The 13,338-nt window shown below is 45.2% G+C and overlaps 1 protein-coding gene across 4 annotated transcripts in view; it reads left to right on the top strand.

The window, feature by feature from the left end:
* ORC2 (origin recognition complex subunit 2) overlaps positions 1–13,338 on the top strand; it is a 157,923-nt gene that overhangs the window by 73,074 nt on the left and 71,511 nt on the right. For all 4 annotated transcript variants that reach the window (XM_033945473.1, XM_033945474.1, XM_033945472.1 and 1 more), the window contains exons 8-9: positions 10,452–10,627; positions 11,987–12,085. In XM_033945473.1, the coding sequence (XP_033801364.1) occupies positions 10,452–10,627; positions 11,987–12,085 (275 nt within the window). The remainder of the gene's footprint in view (positions 1–10,451; positions 10,628–11,986; positions 12,086–13,338) is intronic.

Genomic DNA, 13,338 nt, shown 5'->3' with positions numbered 1-13,338 from the left:
GCCAGCATCAGATGTACTCTCCCCCTCCTCTGTTGGGTCTAAGCCAGCATAGGAAGTAGAAATGACCCACTGTGCAGATTCCTCCTCCTTCTCCCTCCTTGGAAAGCTTCTTTTTGTAAATACAGTAGTTACTTGTTGGGAAGGTCTTGCAGGGGAAGGGGAGAGAGCAACTGATGCCACAGAAGCTTTGCAGAATTCTGAATAGCAAGTACAGAATTCTGCTTGTTCTCTGGGTATAGGGAATTTTATGCTGCATAACTTTTGTTCTGTAGAACAAACACTTTAAAATGGATACTATATATTGGAAAAATACAGAATAGTGGGATACATTTCCATTTGAAATGTATTGATTACCTAGAAACTTGCTTCTATAGGCCATTGATCTGACACAGAGTATTTTTTTAAGATAAGAGGAACAGTGAACATGAAAACTAACAACATTTTTTGTCTCTGTGGTTTTCAATATCACACTCTTTTAGCTCTCTGACAATTGAACACAAACTGGTAGTTCCGACCTTGCTTTATTGTAAGAAGGTCCTATTCCATTGCCTCTGAAAGCAGTTCATTCTATTCCTTTTGAAACTGAGAAGGCACTTCTATAACAGGGCACTTCTGTTTTGGTGCCAAAATTAAGTATGTTTATTTATTAGGTATTATTTACTGCTTGTTTGAAGAAATTCACTCAAGGTGGTGTACAGCAAGAATAAGTCAAAACAAGCTATACACAATTAAAGCAGTAAAATAAAGGGGATAATTCACTCATGCTATAATGGCACTTCCAGTGTAATAGGTATGTCATGCTGAACACTAGGGTATATATCCCTGTGCCCGTGGGTTGTGCAGAAGGTAACCACTCCAGGTTTGCAACTCCAGGTTTCCTCCTCCTTTGGATGGCTCTGCTACCCTGCAGTTTTTCCTTCTGCACGTGGATCGGAAGGTGTGTTTCTGATCTGGCATTGTTTTTTTTGTGGATTTCTTATGATTCTTGATGTCCAAAGCTCCCTAGTGTGGGGGTCAGCTCTGCCTGCATGGAGAAGAAGCAGACTTAGGTCTCTGCAGCCGGCAGATTAATACCTTGGTAACCTGTTTGGCCAGCCCGTAGGAACATTTGTGGAGCTTGTGGTCCATACCCTTAGGAACTTAGCTCGCCTACTGATTTGCAGGGGCTTGAGTGCAGGCGTTTAGGCACCTGCAGGGGGTCCAGCGGGGCTCTTCAGGGTGCCAGCTGCTTTTCACCTCTCCCCTTTGCGTACATGGTCCCTCGGGGGTTGAGGAAGAGTCCGACTGGCAGCCCGAAGATCTTAGCATTTGGACTGACTGGTTGTTTAAGGCAATGATTCTTCTCCCATATCCAGCTACTTCTTAGAGCTGAGGCAGGTTGCAGCACCGTCACTACACATGGGACAGTGAGTAAGGGTTTTATTGCCTATGAGAGAAATTGAGGAGGGGGGTCTGTAAAGAGTATTTTAAGGGTTTCTCTCACATCCTAGAGGATCCCCCCATCTCTCTAAAATTCTGTTTTCTTTGATTTTTTTTTTTTTTAGTTTAGTTGAGGCATTTTTTAGTGCCAAAATGTTGTTGCGGCAGCCATCTTGGATTTCCCAATTTAAAAAAAAATTTTTTTTAAGTTCTCCAGCTTCTTCAAAACACCTTGTTTTGCCTCAAAACTGACAGGGATGGAGTCCTCAGACACCTTTACCCCTATATAATTCCAGATTTGCGCTGGATGGATGCCTGAGGAGCGTCCTTGCACCATGTGCTATACAGAAAACATTGGAGGGATGGAAGCTTTTGACTTAGCCCCTTCACAGGTCTCTAGGGCCAATGATACATCGGGGGTATGTCTGCTTGCAGAAAATCCCTCCTGGAGTCCCGGAACAGCAGCCTTTTCAAGCAGAAGGGTATGGAGATTGTGGAACCCAAGAAACATAAAGTAAAGTCACCTAAAGGGGATTCAGAGCTGCCTTGTCAGGCTTTTTCTCCCGAATTTGTGAATTTGATGTGGAGAGCTTATTTGGATGGTCGGAATCCTCAGGCAAAGTCTAGGATTGAGCCAGGGTTTGTGCAAGGGGGCTTGGACTCCCATGGCGCATCTGTCTCAATTGCGGAGGCTGTTCTGGACCTGGAGGACTTTTCTGACAAAAGTCATGGAGGATGAGGAGTCAGTTTCAATACCCCTGCTTTCGCATAGTAAGGATTCCCTGCTGGGAGATATAGGGGTGAGTGCGCAGAAGGTGATGGTGGTTCTTAATCAGGGTAAAGATCCCGCTGAGCTGGAGAGTGTGGCACAGTGATTAAAGCTAATGCCTCAACACCCTGAGGTTGTGGGTTCAAACCTATGCTGCTCCTTGTGACCCTGGGCAAGTCACTTAATCTCCCCATTGCCCCAGGTACATTAGATAGATTGTGAGCCCACCAGGACAGACAGGGAAAAATGCTTAAGTACCTGAATAAATTCATGTGAATTGTTCTGAGCTCCCTTGGAAGAATGGTATAGAAAATTGAATAAATAAATGAATAATACACCAGCTGTTTAAGCCCTCAGCATTATTGGACCTCATTACAGACTCTCTCTGGGAGTTAAAATTAGACTCCCACAGACTCTATGTTCTATCCTGAGTGGGGTGAGAGCACATCCCGCTTTTTTTCCCTGGCATCCTGACACGTGAGATACTCCAGACAGCTTGTTACGAGTAGCCAAAACACTAATTTATATCCCATGGCTCAGGAGTGTCAGCAGATGGATTCTTTGGTGGCTCAAGTAACAAAATGCATGTCCCTGCCAAGTGAGGGAGGTGTGAAATTAAAGGATACACAAGACTGCAGAGTGAATATGGTCCTCAAGAGACAGTTCGAGGCTCTAGCTTTAGGAATTAAAGCCACAGCAACAACCTTATTTGTAGCAAGTGCTTGTCATACCAGGATACATGGGATTTCCCTGGCAGATGGTGAAGCTTTACCTCCATCTCATGCTGGCAGGGGTGGATTATATAGCCGCCACGCTTTACAACTTCAGAGTCGTGAGCAAAGTTTTGGCTTAATCCATTTCATCCTGCAGAATTCTCTGTATTAGGAAATTGGTGAGAGACTTCACTTCTAAGGCAACTCTCAGTAGGCTTCCTTTAAGGGACAAATGCTATCTAGTAAAAGTCTTGGTGATCTTATGACTAGTGTGTCAGATCGTTTGACAAAATCTTTGCCTGACAGTAGACCATAAACTCCTAGGGGCTTGGGGCGGTCTAATTTTCTAGGTTCTCAAAATTTTTGTAAGTATTAGGGAGGATCCTCGAGTATAGATTTGGTCCCTTGCACGAAGATTCACATGCATCCCCTTCAGAACATGCTGCTGTCTCCCTGGTCCCAGTATTCTAGACTATGGGATCAAAGAAGAAAGACCAGATTCTGAGAAAGCTGGAGACCTCCTATGTTATCTGGAGGTTACTAATGAGTTCCAACTGGCAGATCATCTCGTTGTACTTACCAGTCAAGCTAGATGCAACAGAGCAACAACTAAGGCTACCATTTCAAGATGGATATGCATGGCCATCTCGTCAGCATACATTGGCTGTGGAAAACAGTTGCCAGTCACCTTGAGAGAGCATTCGACAAGAAGCATGGCTTCTTCATGGGTGGAAGCTTAGGTGATTCTGCCCAAGGAGATTTGTAAGGCAGTGACCTGGTCTACACTGCATACTTTCTCCACATTCTACAGAGTGGATGCTGCAGCACAGTGCAGAGGTCTCACCCTAAATTTCTGGGACTGATTTTGTACATCCATAGCGTTCAGCATCACACACCTGTTGCAGTGGAAAAATAAATTAGGTTCTTACTTTGCTAATATTTGTTCCAGTAAATAAGGTGTGTTATGCTGAAGTCCTGCCCTGTCAGTTATTTACTTGGCCTGCCTACTGCCTCAATCAGAGAGTTCTATTCGGACACAGATTTTTTGTGTCAGTCAGACCTCAAGGATATGAAGAACCATTTATTGCTAGAATACCTTGAAGGAATGTTTGAACTCCATAAATGTTCTGAAGGTTATGTATAACTCGATGTTTTAAGTGTTCCATTACAATGTTTAACTTGTTTGTTAAACTTTTTCAGAGCAGAACAGAAATGTATTGTTGGGGTGCTTCGCCATGCCCCTCCTTATGTGTTTTTGTTTAAGGCTATCGCACGCTTTGGTACAAACTGAAGGGAGCAGCAGAGTCCTCTAAGGAAGAAGATGGAGGAGGAGTTGAAAATCTGGAGTGGATACCTTCTGCATGGTCCACGGGTACAGGGATGATACCCTAGTGTTCAGCATGACACACCTTATTTACTGAGAAAGATATTAACAAGGTAAGAACCTAATCTCTTTTTATTTAAGGCTGCCATTATAGAATACCAGTGTAAGTCAGCATCAGTATGTCTACATTGAGGCACTAATATTTATGACAGGTCTATGACTCATGTAAGTGTTAGCTCTAAATGCAACATTTTAAGCACATGCTTGTCTTCTATAAATTTAAGTATCTAAATGCCAGCCCTGACAATGCTATTCTAATGCCCCTCCTCTTTGGACGCTTCTTTGACAATTTAGTGCTAAGCTATTTTAGATGCAATTATAGAATACTTGTTTGACACGTTACTGCCATGTATATGTGTAAATGGCAGTAGTCCATAAATTTATGTATGCAAATGGTGCTTAAATTTAGGCAACCTATTATAGAATGAGGAAGGAAGTGATGTGAGAGCACAGTGTAGTTATGCTTCAGCTGGGTCTCCTAATCAGCACTTATCCCAGGACAAGCAGGCAGCATATTCTTAACTGATGGGTGACGGCACCGATGGAGCCCCAGTACGGACAATTTTAGAGTGATTGCACTCTAAGAACTTAGAAAGTTCTAGTTAGGCCGCACCGCGCATGTGCGAGTGCCTTCCCGCCCGACGGAGGCGCGCGGTCCCCAGTTTTTTATTTTCCGCGGAGCTAAGAAGACGCGTTTTTCAATGGCTGTTGAAATATTTTTTTTCGCTTGCCTTCCTGCTCGCGCGGATTTTTTTCTTGGAAGTTCTCTTCCTTTTTTCTTGTATTTCTTCTCTACTTTTCAAAAAAAAAATATATATATATAGTTTTCTTTCTTTTTCCGGTTCGCCCCGGCAGGGCCTGTTGCCACCATCGAAGCCTCAGCCTTCGATTTAGCGGAGGTCGTTTTTACATTCATGCCCCCTCAGCCAGGTTTTAAAAAGTGCCAATGGTGCGCGTGCCCCATTTCTCTGACCGACCCGCACAATTGGTGTCTTCAGTGCCTGGGTCCGGATCACAGGGCTTCCACCTGCACCCGTTGTGCTACACTTAAAAACCGTACCTTAAAAAAATCGCCAAATCCAACAGAAACTTATTTTCGGTACCACAATGACTGAGCCCTCGGCGTCCACACCGGCGTCGACGACATCTAAGCCGGTACCCACTTCATCGACACCGCTCGACACCGCGGAGGCGTCGCACCCTTCAGGTAAGCCGGCTAAGAAGCCTTCCTCACTGGAGTGCCCTCCGGTCGCTGTGGCAGAGAGTCCAATCCTGCTGACTGCGAGGCGCTCTCATAAATGCTCCGCCCCTATAGAGGTGAGTGAATCTTCCTCTGCCTTCTCATCCTCTGGGCGTCGAGCGGCACCGCAGGTACCGCAGAAAAAGAAAGCGGTACCGATGCCTTCCTTGGACGACCGTATTGCGGCTGTCCTTCAGGTCCAGCTTAAAGAGCAGTTACAACAGCTCCTTCCTGCTCTGTTGGCACCGAGCCTTCCAGTTCTGGTCCGGTCTGAGCCTCCGGTACCGGCCGTGGAGCAGCCTTTATTGTCGGCTTCTGCTCTGTCGGTACCGGTTTATTCTTCTGCTTCAGCCTCCATGCCGGTATTGTCTGCCGAACCGAGAGGCCTCCATCGTGCGGTCCAAACAACTGACCCCACACAGATGTCTGATTCTTCTCGGCACCGCCAACCTCTTACTTCCCCGGATACCGCTTCACTGCGCTCCGGGAAGTCGGCACGCAAAACCAGACATACTGAGCCTTCAAAACCGGAGTCCCGGGGTCGTGCTTCCCAAGTCAGCGATCCTGATCTTTGGGATGACTCAGAAGAACCTCTGTTGTCCGAGGAAGAGGCGTCCTCCCCTGAGGAAGACCCTGCTGGCCGAGATCCTTCTGCCAAGCATGATTCATCCTCCTTTACATCTTTCTTAAAGGAAATGTATGAGTCTCTCTCTATTCCTTTGGAGGCTGAATCTAAAAAATCTAAGGCTTTTCTTGAAGCTTTGGATTTTGATCAGCCTCCAAAGGAAGCATGATATTTTACGAGAGACTTTTTATAAGAACCTGGAAACACCCTTAACCATCCCAGGTGCTCCTCGTAAGTTAGACACATTATACAAAGTTATTCCCATCCCGGGCTTTGACAAGCCTCAACTTCCACAGGAATCATTGCTGGTAGAATCCACCTTGAAAAAGTCTACCGGCGCTAGTATCTATGCATCTGTCCCTCCTGGCAAAGAGGGTAAAGCTATGGATAAGTTTGGCAAGCGTCTCTATCAAAACGCTATGCTAGCTAACCGCTCAGGTAATTATGCCTTTCATTTTTCATTTTACCTGAAGCATCTTATCTAACAGCTTTCCTTTTTTCAGAAATATCTTCCTGATAGAAAGCTCCCTTTATTTCATCAGTACACTTCTAGTCTGTTGCAACTTCGTAAGTTCATGGTGCATTCGATTTACTACACCTTCGAGCTCACTTCTCGGGCCACGGCAATGGCAGTTGCAATGAGATGTCTAGCTTGGCTTAGAGTCTCTGAACTTGATGTTAACCACCAGGACTGCCTTGCCAACGCTCCATGCTTGGGAGACAAGCTGTTTGGAGACTCTTTAGATTCTACCACTCAAAAGCTATCTGCCCATGAGACTCGCTGGGACACTCTGTTAAAGAACAAGAAGAAGCCTCCACCCTCTCGTTCTTTTTGCCAGCAGTCCTCCTATCAACGTCGCTACTCTGCTCATCCTCTTCCTCCGGCTCAGCAACAACCTCGGCGTCAACGTCAACCACAATGCCAACAACCTAGGGCTCAACAACAGCAGGTGGTGAAACAACCTGTACCACCTAAACCCACTCAACCCTTTTGACTTTTTTCTCCAGGGCATAGCCAGTCTGCCTCCGTCCTCTCTTCTGCCCCAACCTATCGGAGGTCGTCTGTCCTTTTTCCTCAGCCGTTGGAAGATCATCACCTCAGACCAGTGGGTTCTCAACATCATTCGCCATGGCTATTCTCTCAATTTTCAGACTCTTCCCATTCCAAGTCCTCCAAAAGAGTCTGCTTTGAACACACCTCAGTCCTCCCTACTCCTTCAGGAGGTCCAATCCCTTCTTCTTCTGAACGCCATAGAGGAAGTTTCTCTAGATCAGAAGGGACAGGGATTCTACTCCCGCTACTTTCTGGTCTCCAAAAAAAACCGGAGACCTCAGACCCATTCTGGATCTCCGAGATCTCAACAAATGCTTGGTCAAAGAAAAGTTCAAAATGCTTTCTCTGGCCACACTTTATCCTCTTCTCACTCAGGGCGACTGGCTATGCTCTCTCGATCTCAAGGAGGCCTACACGCACATCCCGGTCAATCTGGCATCCAGACAGTATCTCCGCTTCATGATCAATCACTGTCATTACCAGTACAAGGTGTTACCCTTCGGTCTTGCCTCCTCTCCCAGGGTGTTCACAAAGTGTCTCATTGTGGTGGCCGCCTTCCTATGCTCTCACCATCTTTCAAGTCTTCCCTTACCTGGACGACTGGTTAATCAAGGCTCCTTCATCTCAGGAAGTGCTTCATGCCACCACACAGACCATCTTATTTCTCCAACTTCTGGGTTTCGAAATCAATCTGCCCAAGTCGCATCTCATCCCTACCCAGCGTCTTCAGTTCATCGGAGCGATCTTGGACTCTGTTCTCATGAGGGCGTTTCTTCCTCCCAACCGCCTTCAAACCCTTCTTCATCTCTGCCAGCAGATACTTCCACAGCTTTCCATCTCTGCCAAACAAATGATGATACTTTTGGGTCACATGGCCTCGACAGTTCATGTTACCCCCTTTGCACGTCTTCACCTGCGCACTCCTCGATGGACCCTAGCTACCCAGTGGTCTCAGGCGACGCATCCTTCTTCGCGACACATATCTGTGACATTGTCTCTTCGAAAGTCTCTGCAATGGTGGTTGACATCTTACAATCTCTTCAGAGGCCTTTTGTTCCATCTGCCTCCTCATCATCTAGTCATCACCACAGACACATCCCCATATGCATGGGGGGCTCCTTGGACGAATTTCAGACTCAAGGTCTTTGGACTGCCCAGGAACGGAGACATCACATCAATTTCCTGGAACTCAGAGCGATGTTTTATGCCCTCAAGGCTTTTCAGCATCTCCTCTTTCCTCAGGTTCTACTTCTTTGCACAGACAATCAAGTAGCAATGTACTACATCAACAAACAAGGTGGGACGGGCTCTCGCCTGTTGTGTCAAGAGGCCCAAAAGATTTGGTCTTGGGCAACAGTTCACCATTTATTCCTGAAAGCTGTCTACACTCAGGGAGAACAGAATTCCTTAGCCGACAATCTCAGCAGAATTCTCCAACCTCACGAATGGACTTTCGATCCCGTAACTCTCCAGTCCATTTTCGCTCAATGGGGCACTCCTCAGGTGGACCTTTTTGCAGCTCCTCACAATCATCAACTGCCCCAATTTTGCTCCAGACTCTATTCCCCTCACCGTCTGGCAGCAGATGTGTTTCTCCTGGATTGGACCAATCAGTTCCTTTATGCATTCCCTCCTCTGCCTCTCATGTTGCGGACCTTGTTCAAACTCAAGAGGGAACAAGCCACCATGATTCTCATCACTCCTCGGTGGCACAGGCAACATTGGTTCTCCCTTCTGCTTCAACTCAGTTCCCGGGAGCCCATACTTCTTCCACTGTTTCCTTCTCTGCTTACTCAGCATCAACAGTCCCTCCTGCATCCCAACCTGCAGTCTCTGCACCTGACAGCTTGGTATCTCTTGGGCTGATTTCGGCTCATTCACTTCTCTCTCAGCCTGTTCATTCTATTCTTGATGCTTCCAGGAAGCCGGCCACCCTTCAATGCTATCAACAGAAATGGACCCGGTTTTCTTCCTGGTGCCTTCTACATCATCATGATCCAACTTCGCTAGCAGTAAAACTAGTGTTGGATTATCTCCTTTCTTTGTCTGACTCTGGTCTCAAGTCTACTTCCATTAGAGTCCACCTTAGTGCCATTACTGCTTTTCATGAGCCAGTTCACGGAAAACCTCTTACTGCTCATCCTTTGGTTTCCAGATTCATGCGGGGTCTTTTCAATGTGAAACCACCTCTCAAGCCTCCTCCTGTGGTCTGGGATCTTAATGTGATTCTTTCCGCCTTAATGAAGCCTCCTTTTAAACCTTTGGCCACAGCTCATTTCAAATTTCTCACTTGGAAAGTGGTCTTCCTTATTGCTCTCACCTCTGCCAGGAGGGTCAGTGAGTTGCATGCACTAGTCGCAGATCCACCTTTCACAGTCTTTCACCATGACAAGGTGGTTCTGCGTACACATCCAAAGTTTCTCCCTAAGGTTGTCTCGGACTTTCATCTTAACCAATCCATTGTCCTGCCTGTATTTTTTCCGAAACCTCATTCTCATCCTGGAGAACAAGCTTTGCATACTTTGGACTGTAAGCGTGCTTTGGCTTACTATCTAGAGTGCACTAAGCCTCACAGATCATCTCCCCAACTTTTTCTGTCCTTTGATCCAAATAAGTTGGGACATCCTGTTCTAAACGTATCCAATTGGCTTGCTGCTTGCATCTCGTTCTGTTATGCTCAGACCGGACTGCCACTGGAAGGTTCCGTCACGGCCCATAAGGTTCGAGCTGTGGCAGCGTCTGTAGCTTTCCTCAGATGAACTCCTATTGAGGAAATCTGCAAGGCTGCTACTTGGTCCTCAGTTCATACTTTCACATCTCATTATTGTCTGGATGCATTCTCCAGACGGGATGGACACTTCAGCCAATCTGTTTTACAAAATTTATTTTCCTAATGGCCAACCTTCCCTCCATCCCTCTTTTTGTTAGCTTGGAGGTCAGATATTCTTACGTCCCACCCACCTCCCCGGGTTGGCTTCTTAGCTGGCTTATCCTAACTGGGGACCGCGCGCCTCCGTCGGGCGGAAAGGCACTCGCGCATGCGCGGTGCGGCCTAACTAGAACTTTCTAAGTTCTTAGAGTGCAATCACTCTAAAATTGTCCGTACCGGGGCTCCGTCGGTGCCGTCACCCATCAGTTAAGAATATCTGCCTGCTGTCCCTGGATAACACCTGTTACGGTAAGTAACTGTGCTTTTTGGTTTTTCTATAAAGCACTGCAAAACATAATTGCCAAATTTTATTTTTAGATCCAGATTTGTATTCTGAGAATGAGAGTGAGTATTCTGCTTCAGACTCTGAAGAGGAATTGGCAGAGGAACTAGATGAGACGGTCGAAGTCTTAGAACCAAAAGCTCAGACCAAAGAAAGCTTAACATCTGTTTCTAATAAAATACCAGCTAAAAGATCCAAGAGAAGTGCCACAGTGAGTGAAAGGTCTTTCCTCTTCCCCCTTCTCCCAGGATTGGGTGTTAGTTCACAAAACAGTTCAGTCATTTATGATTTCCTGTTTCCTTTTATGAAATGTTCAGGTCAGCATAGTCTTTCTTATTTCTTCTGTGAGGCAAGATGAAAGATCTGATCAGAACTTGGCTGTATTTAAACCAAAAATTAAGGCATCCATGGTATTCCAGTGCCCAGGGATGCATAGAGTATATGCTCCATAGTAGAGTCAAGTAACAGGGTTAAAGAGCTACCGGAAAGGCGGTACTAATTGTTGAAGCACAATACTTGTAGAGTATAACATTATTTATGATAAGAGTTGCTGTAGTCCTTGATGTTAGAATGTTCCATTTGCATTTTGATTCTAACATTTCATTAAGGAAGTACTTGTTCAAAATTCCAATTTGGCGTCTGTCAATAACTAACTGGGTGGTTTGGAAATATTTCATATAGGGCTAAATATACTAAGAGGCTTTCTGCATATTTAGAAAAATTTTCAATGGCTTTTAGGAACTTGCCTATCTTATAGGTGGGTTAAAGTGCACATATTTTTTTTATGCTTTTAACTGCTGTAGAACTGAGCATTCTTGCAAAGCAGTTGTAATCAAGTGGGTGTTTGAGCAGCTGTACTTTAATGATCTGGTGGGCTCTGGATTTCTATAACTGACGGGCTTATTCCACCAGCTACAGAAAGGTATATCTAGCTGGTGGGTGGGCCTGAAGCAAAAGTGGATGTGCCCAGGCTAATTCGTGCTATATGACCTTGTCCCTTCTCCTCTCAGCATCTATGGTAGGGTTGTCCAACAGCAGTCCTCGAAGGCCGCAATCCAGTTGGTTTTTCAGGATTTCCCCAATTAATTTGCATGAGATCTAGTTACATGCACTGCTTCCATTGTATGCAAATAGATCTCATGCATATTCATTTGGGAAATCCTGAAAACTTGACCTGGTGAGGGCTGATGTTGGATGCCCCTGATCTATGGGGAAGAAACCTCCCTTTTTACAAAGACACACAGCAAAAGCCCCAAAGCCCTTCAAATCCCTATGGATATTGGGGCATTTACCACAACAGTCCACTCTATCGGGCTTTGTAAAAAGTGTTTTGAGGAGAATGGTACAAGCAGATTTCTTTTATGACTTTGTAAGTGGATTTGAATGGATGTAGGATTTGATTTCTTGGAGGAAAAAACAAAAGCAGGTATAAAGGAAATTATTTAAGTAATCAGTATTATAGACTTGATGAGTCTCCCTTTTTTGAGATTTAAATTTTTATTTTTGGGTAGTGATATCTGCGTGAAAATGTTAAATGTCATTGTTTCATCCCACTATCTGTCTTCTTCAGAGCGACCTGGTGGAAAACTATTTTGAAGCTCACAGCAGTTCAAAGGTGCTCACTTCTGATCGAACACTACAAAAGCTTCAGACACCTAAATTGGATCAGGTTTGTGTGCTGTGTAGGTTCAACTTTAATTATTAATGTACTGTTTTTCATGGTAAATCCAACCCAAAGAGGTATGTTTAAAGGCTCTTATTTGAGTAGCTGTGATATGGCACTACTGAAGAATGACTCGTTTTTTATTTAGATATTTAAATGTCTAACGGATTAGCGGTATAATAGAAATAAATTACATTACATTACATTACAAATGCACACACCTGTAATGGAATTTCATTAAATGTTTAAAAAGTGAAAATCACAGCTGGAAAAGGAAACTGCTTTGGAAAGGCGACCGCAAAATTCCCCCGACCTTGAAAAAGAAATGCGAAATGCGTCAGGAAGGGGAATAATCAACTATAAAAGCTAACAAGTGAAAAAGCATTCTCACTCATACTAGCTAGCCCACATTAAGGGAAGAGGCAAATACTAAGCAAATTAAGAAATGATATTAAAGAAAAAAAATTAGACTATATTAGCCTAATACTTTATAGCATTTGATTATCTTTTTATTCCAATGGTCTAAGTCTTTATTTCTCATAACCTTTAAGAAATTGTTCTAATTGCAACAAATCTCAAGACTATCTCTACGTCAGAAAGCAGGTGAAAGCTTGTCTCTTCAGCCAGGCTTTTAATGGAAGAAGTAACTAAGGGCCCCTTTTACAAAGCCACGGTAGTGATGTACTGAAGCCCATAGGAATTGAATGGACTTTGTAAAAGACCCGTAACTTGCTAGTCATACACACATAAGGAGTGACACTGGCTGCATACATGGGAGCCAGCTCTGTGGGTGTATGAGTAACCCCAATACAGTGGCGTAATAAGGGGGGGCAGGGGAGGTGGTCTGCCCCGGGCAGCATCTTGACAGGAGCGCCAGCACCTGTCCACCCCCTCCTCACTACCGTGTGCACCTTCCCTTCCATCATACCTCTTTAATGTTTGCGGTGTGAGCAGCAATCCCAATCTGCTGCTCGTGCCAGTGTCGGCTCTTCCTCTGACTTCACTTCCTAGACCACCACCTAGGAAGTGACGTCAGAGGAAGAGCCGACACTGGCGCAAGCAGCAGGTTGGGGTTGCTGTTCACGCCACGAACGTTAAAGAGGTACAGGGGAAGGGAAAGAGCGTGTGTGGTAGTAGGGAGCGTGGGGAAGGAGCAGATTAGGGTGGAGGAGCGAAGAAGAGGGCAGAGGAGGAGCACCACCACCCTGGGCGCCTCTCCTTGCTACACCACTGAGTTGATACAGTCAAGTTTAAGTCTC

The sequence above is a fragment of the Geotrypetes seraphini genome, chromosome 5, assembly GCF_902459505.1.
Source record: "Geotrypetes seraphini chromosome 5, aGeoSer1.1, whole genome shotgun sequence".
Classification (NCBI taxonomy): domain Eukaryota; kingdom Metazoa; phylum Chordata; class Amphibia; order Gymnophiona; family Dermophiidae; genus Geotrypetes; species Geotrypetes seraphini.
This window is presented reverse-complemented; position numbering and strand designations above follow the sequence as displayed.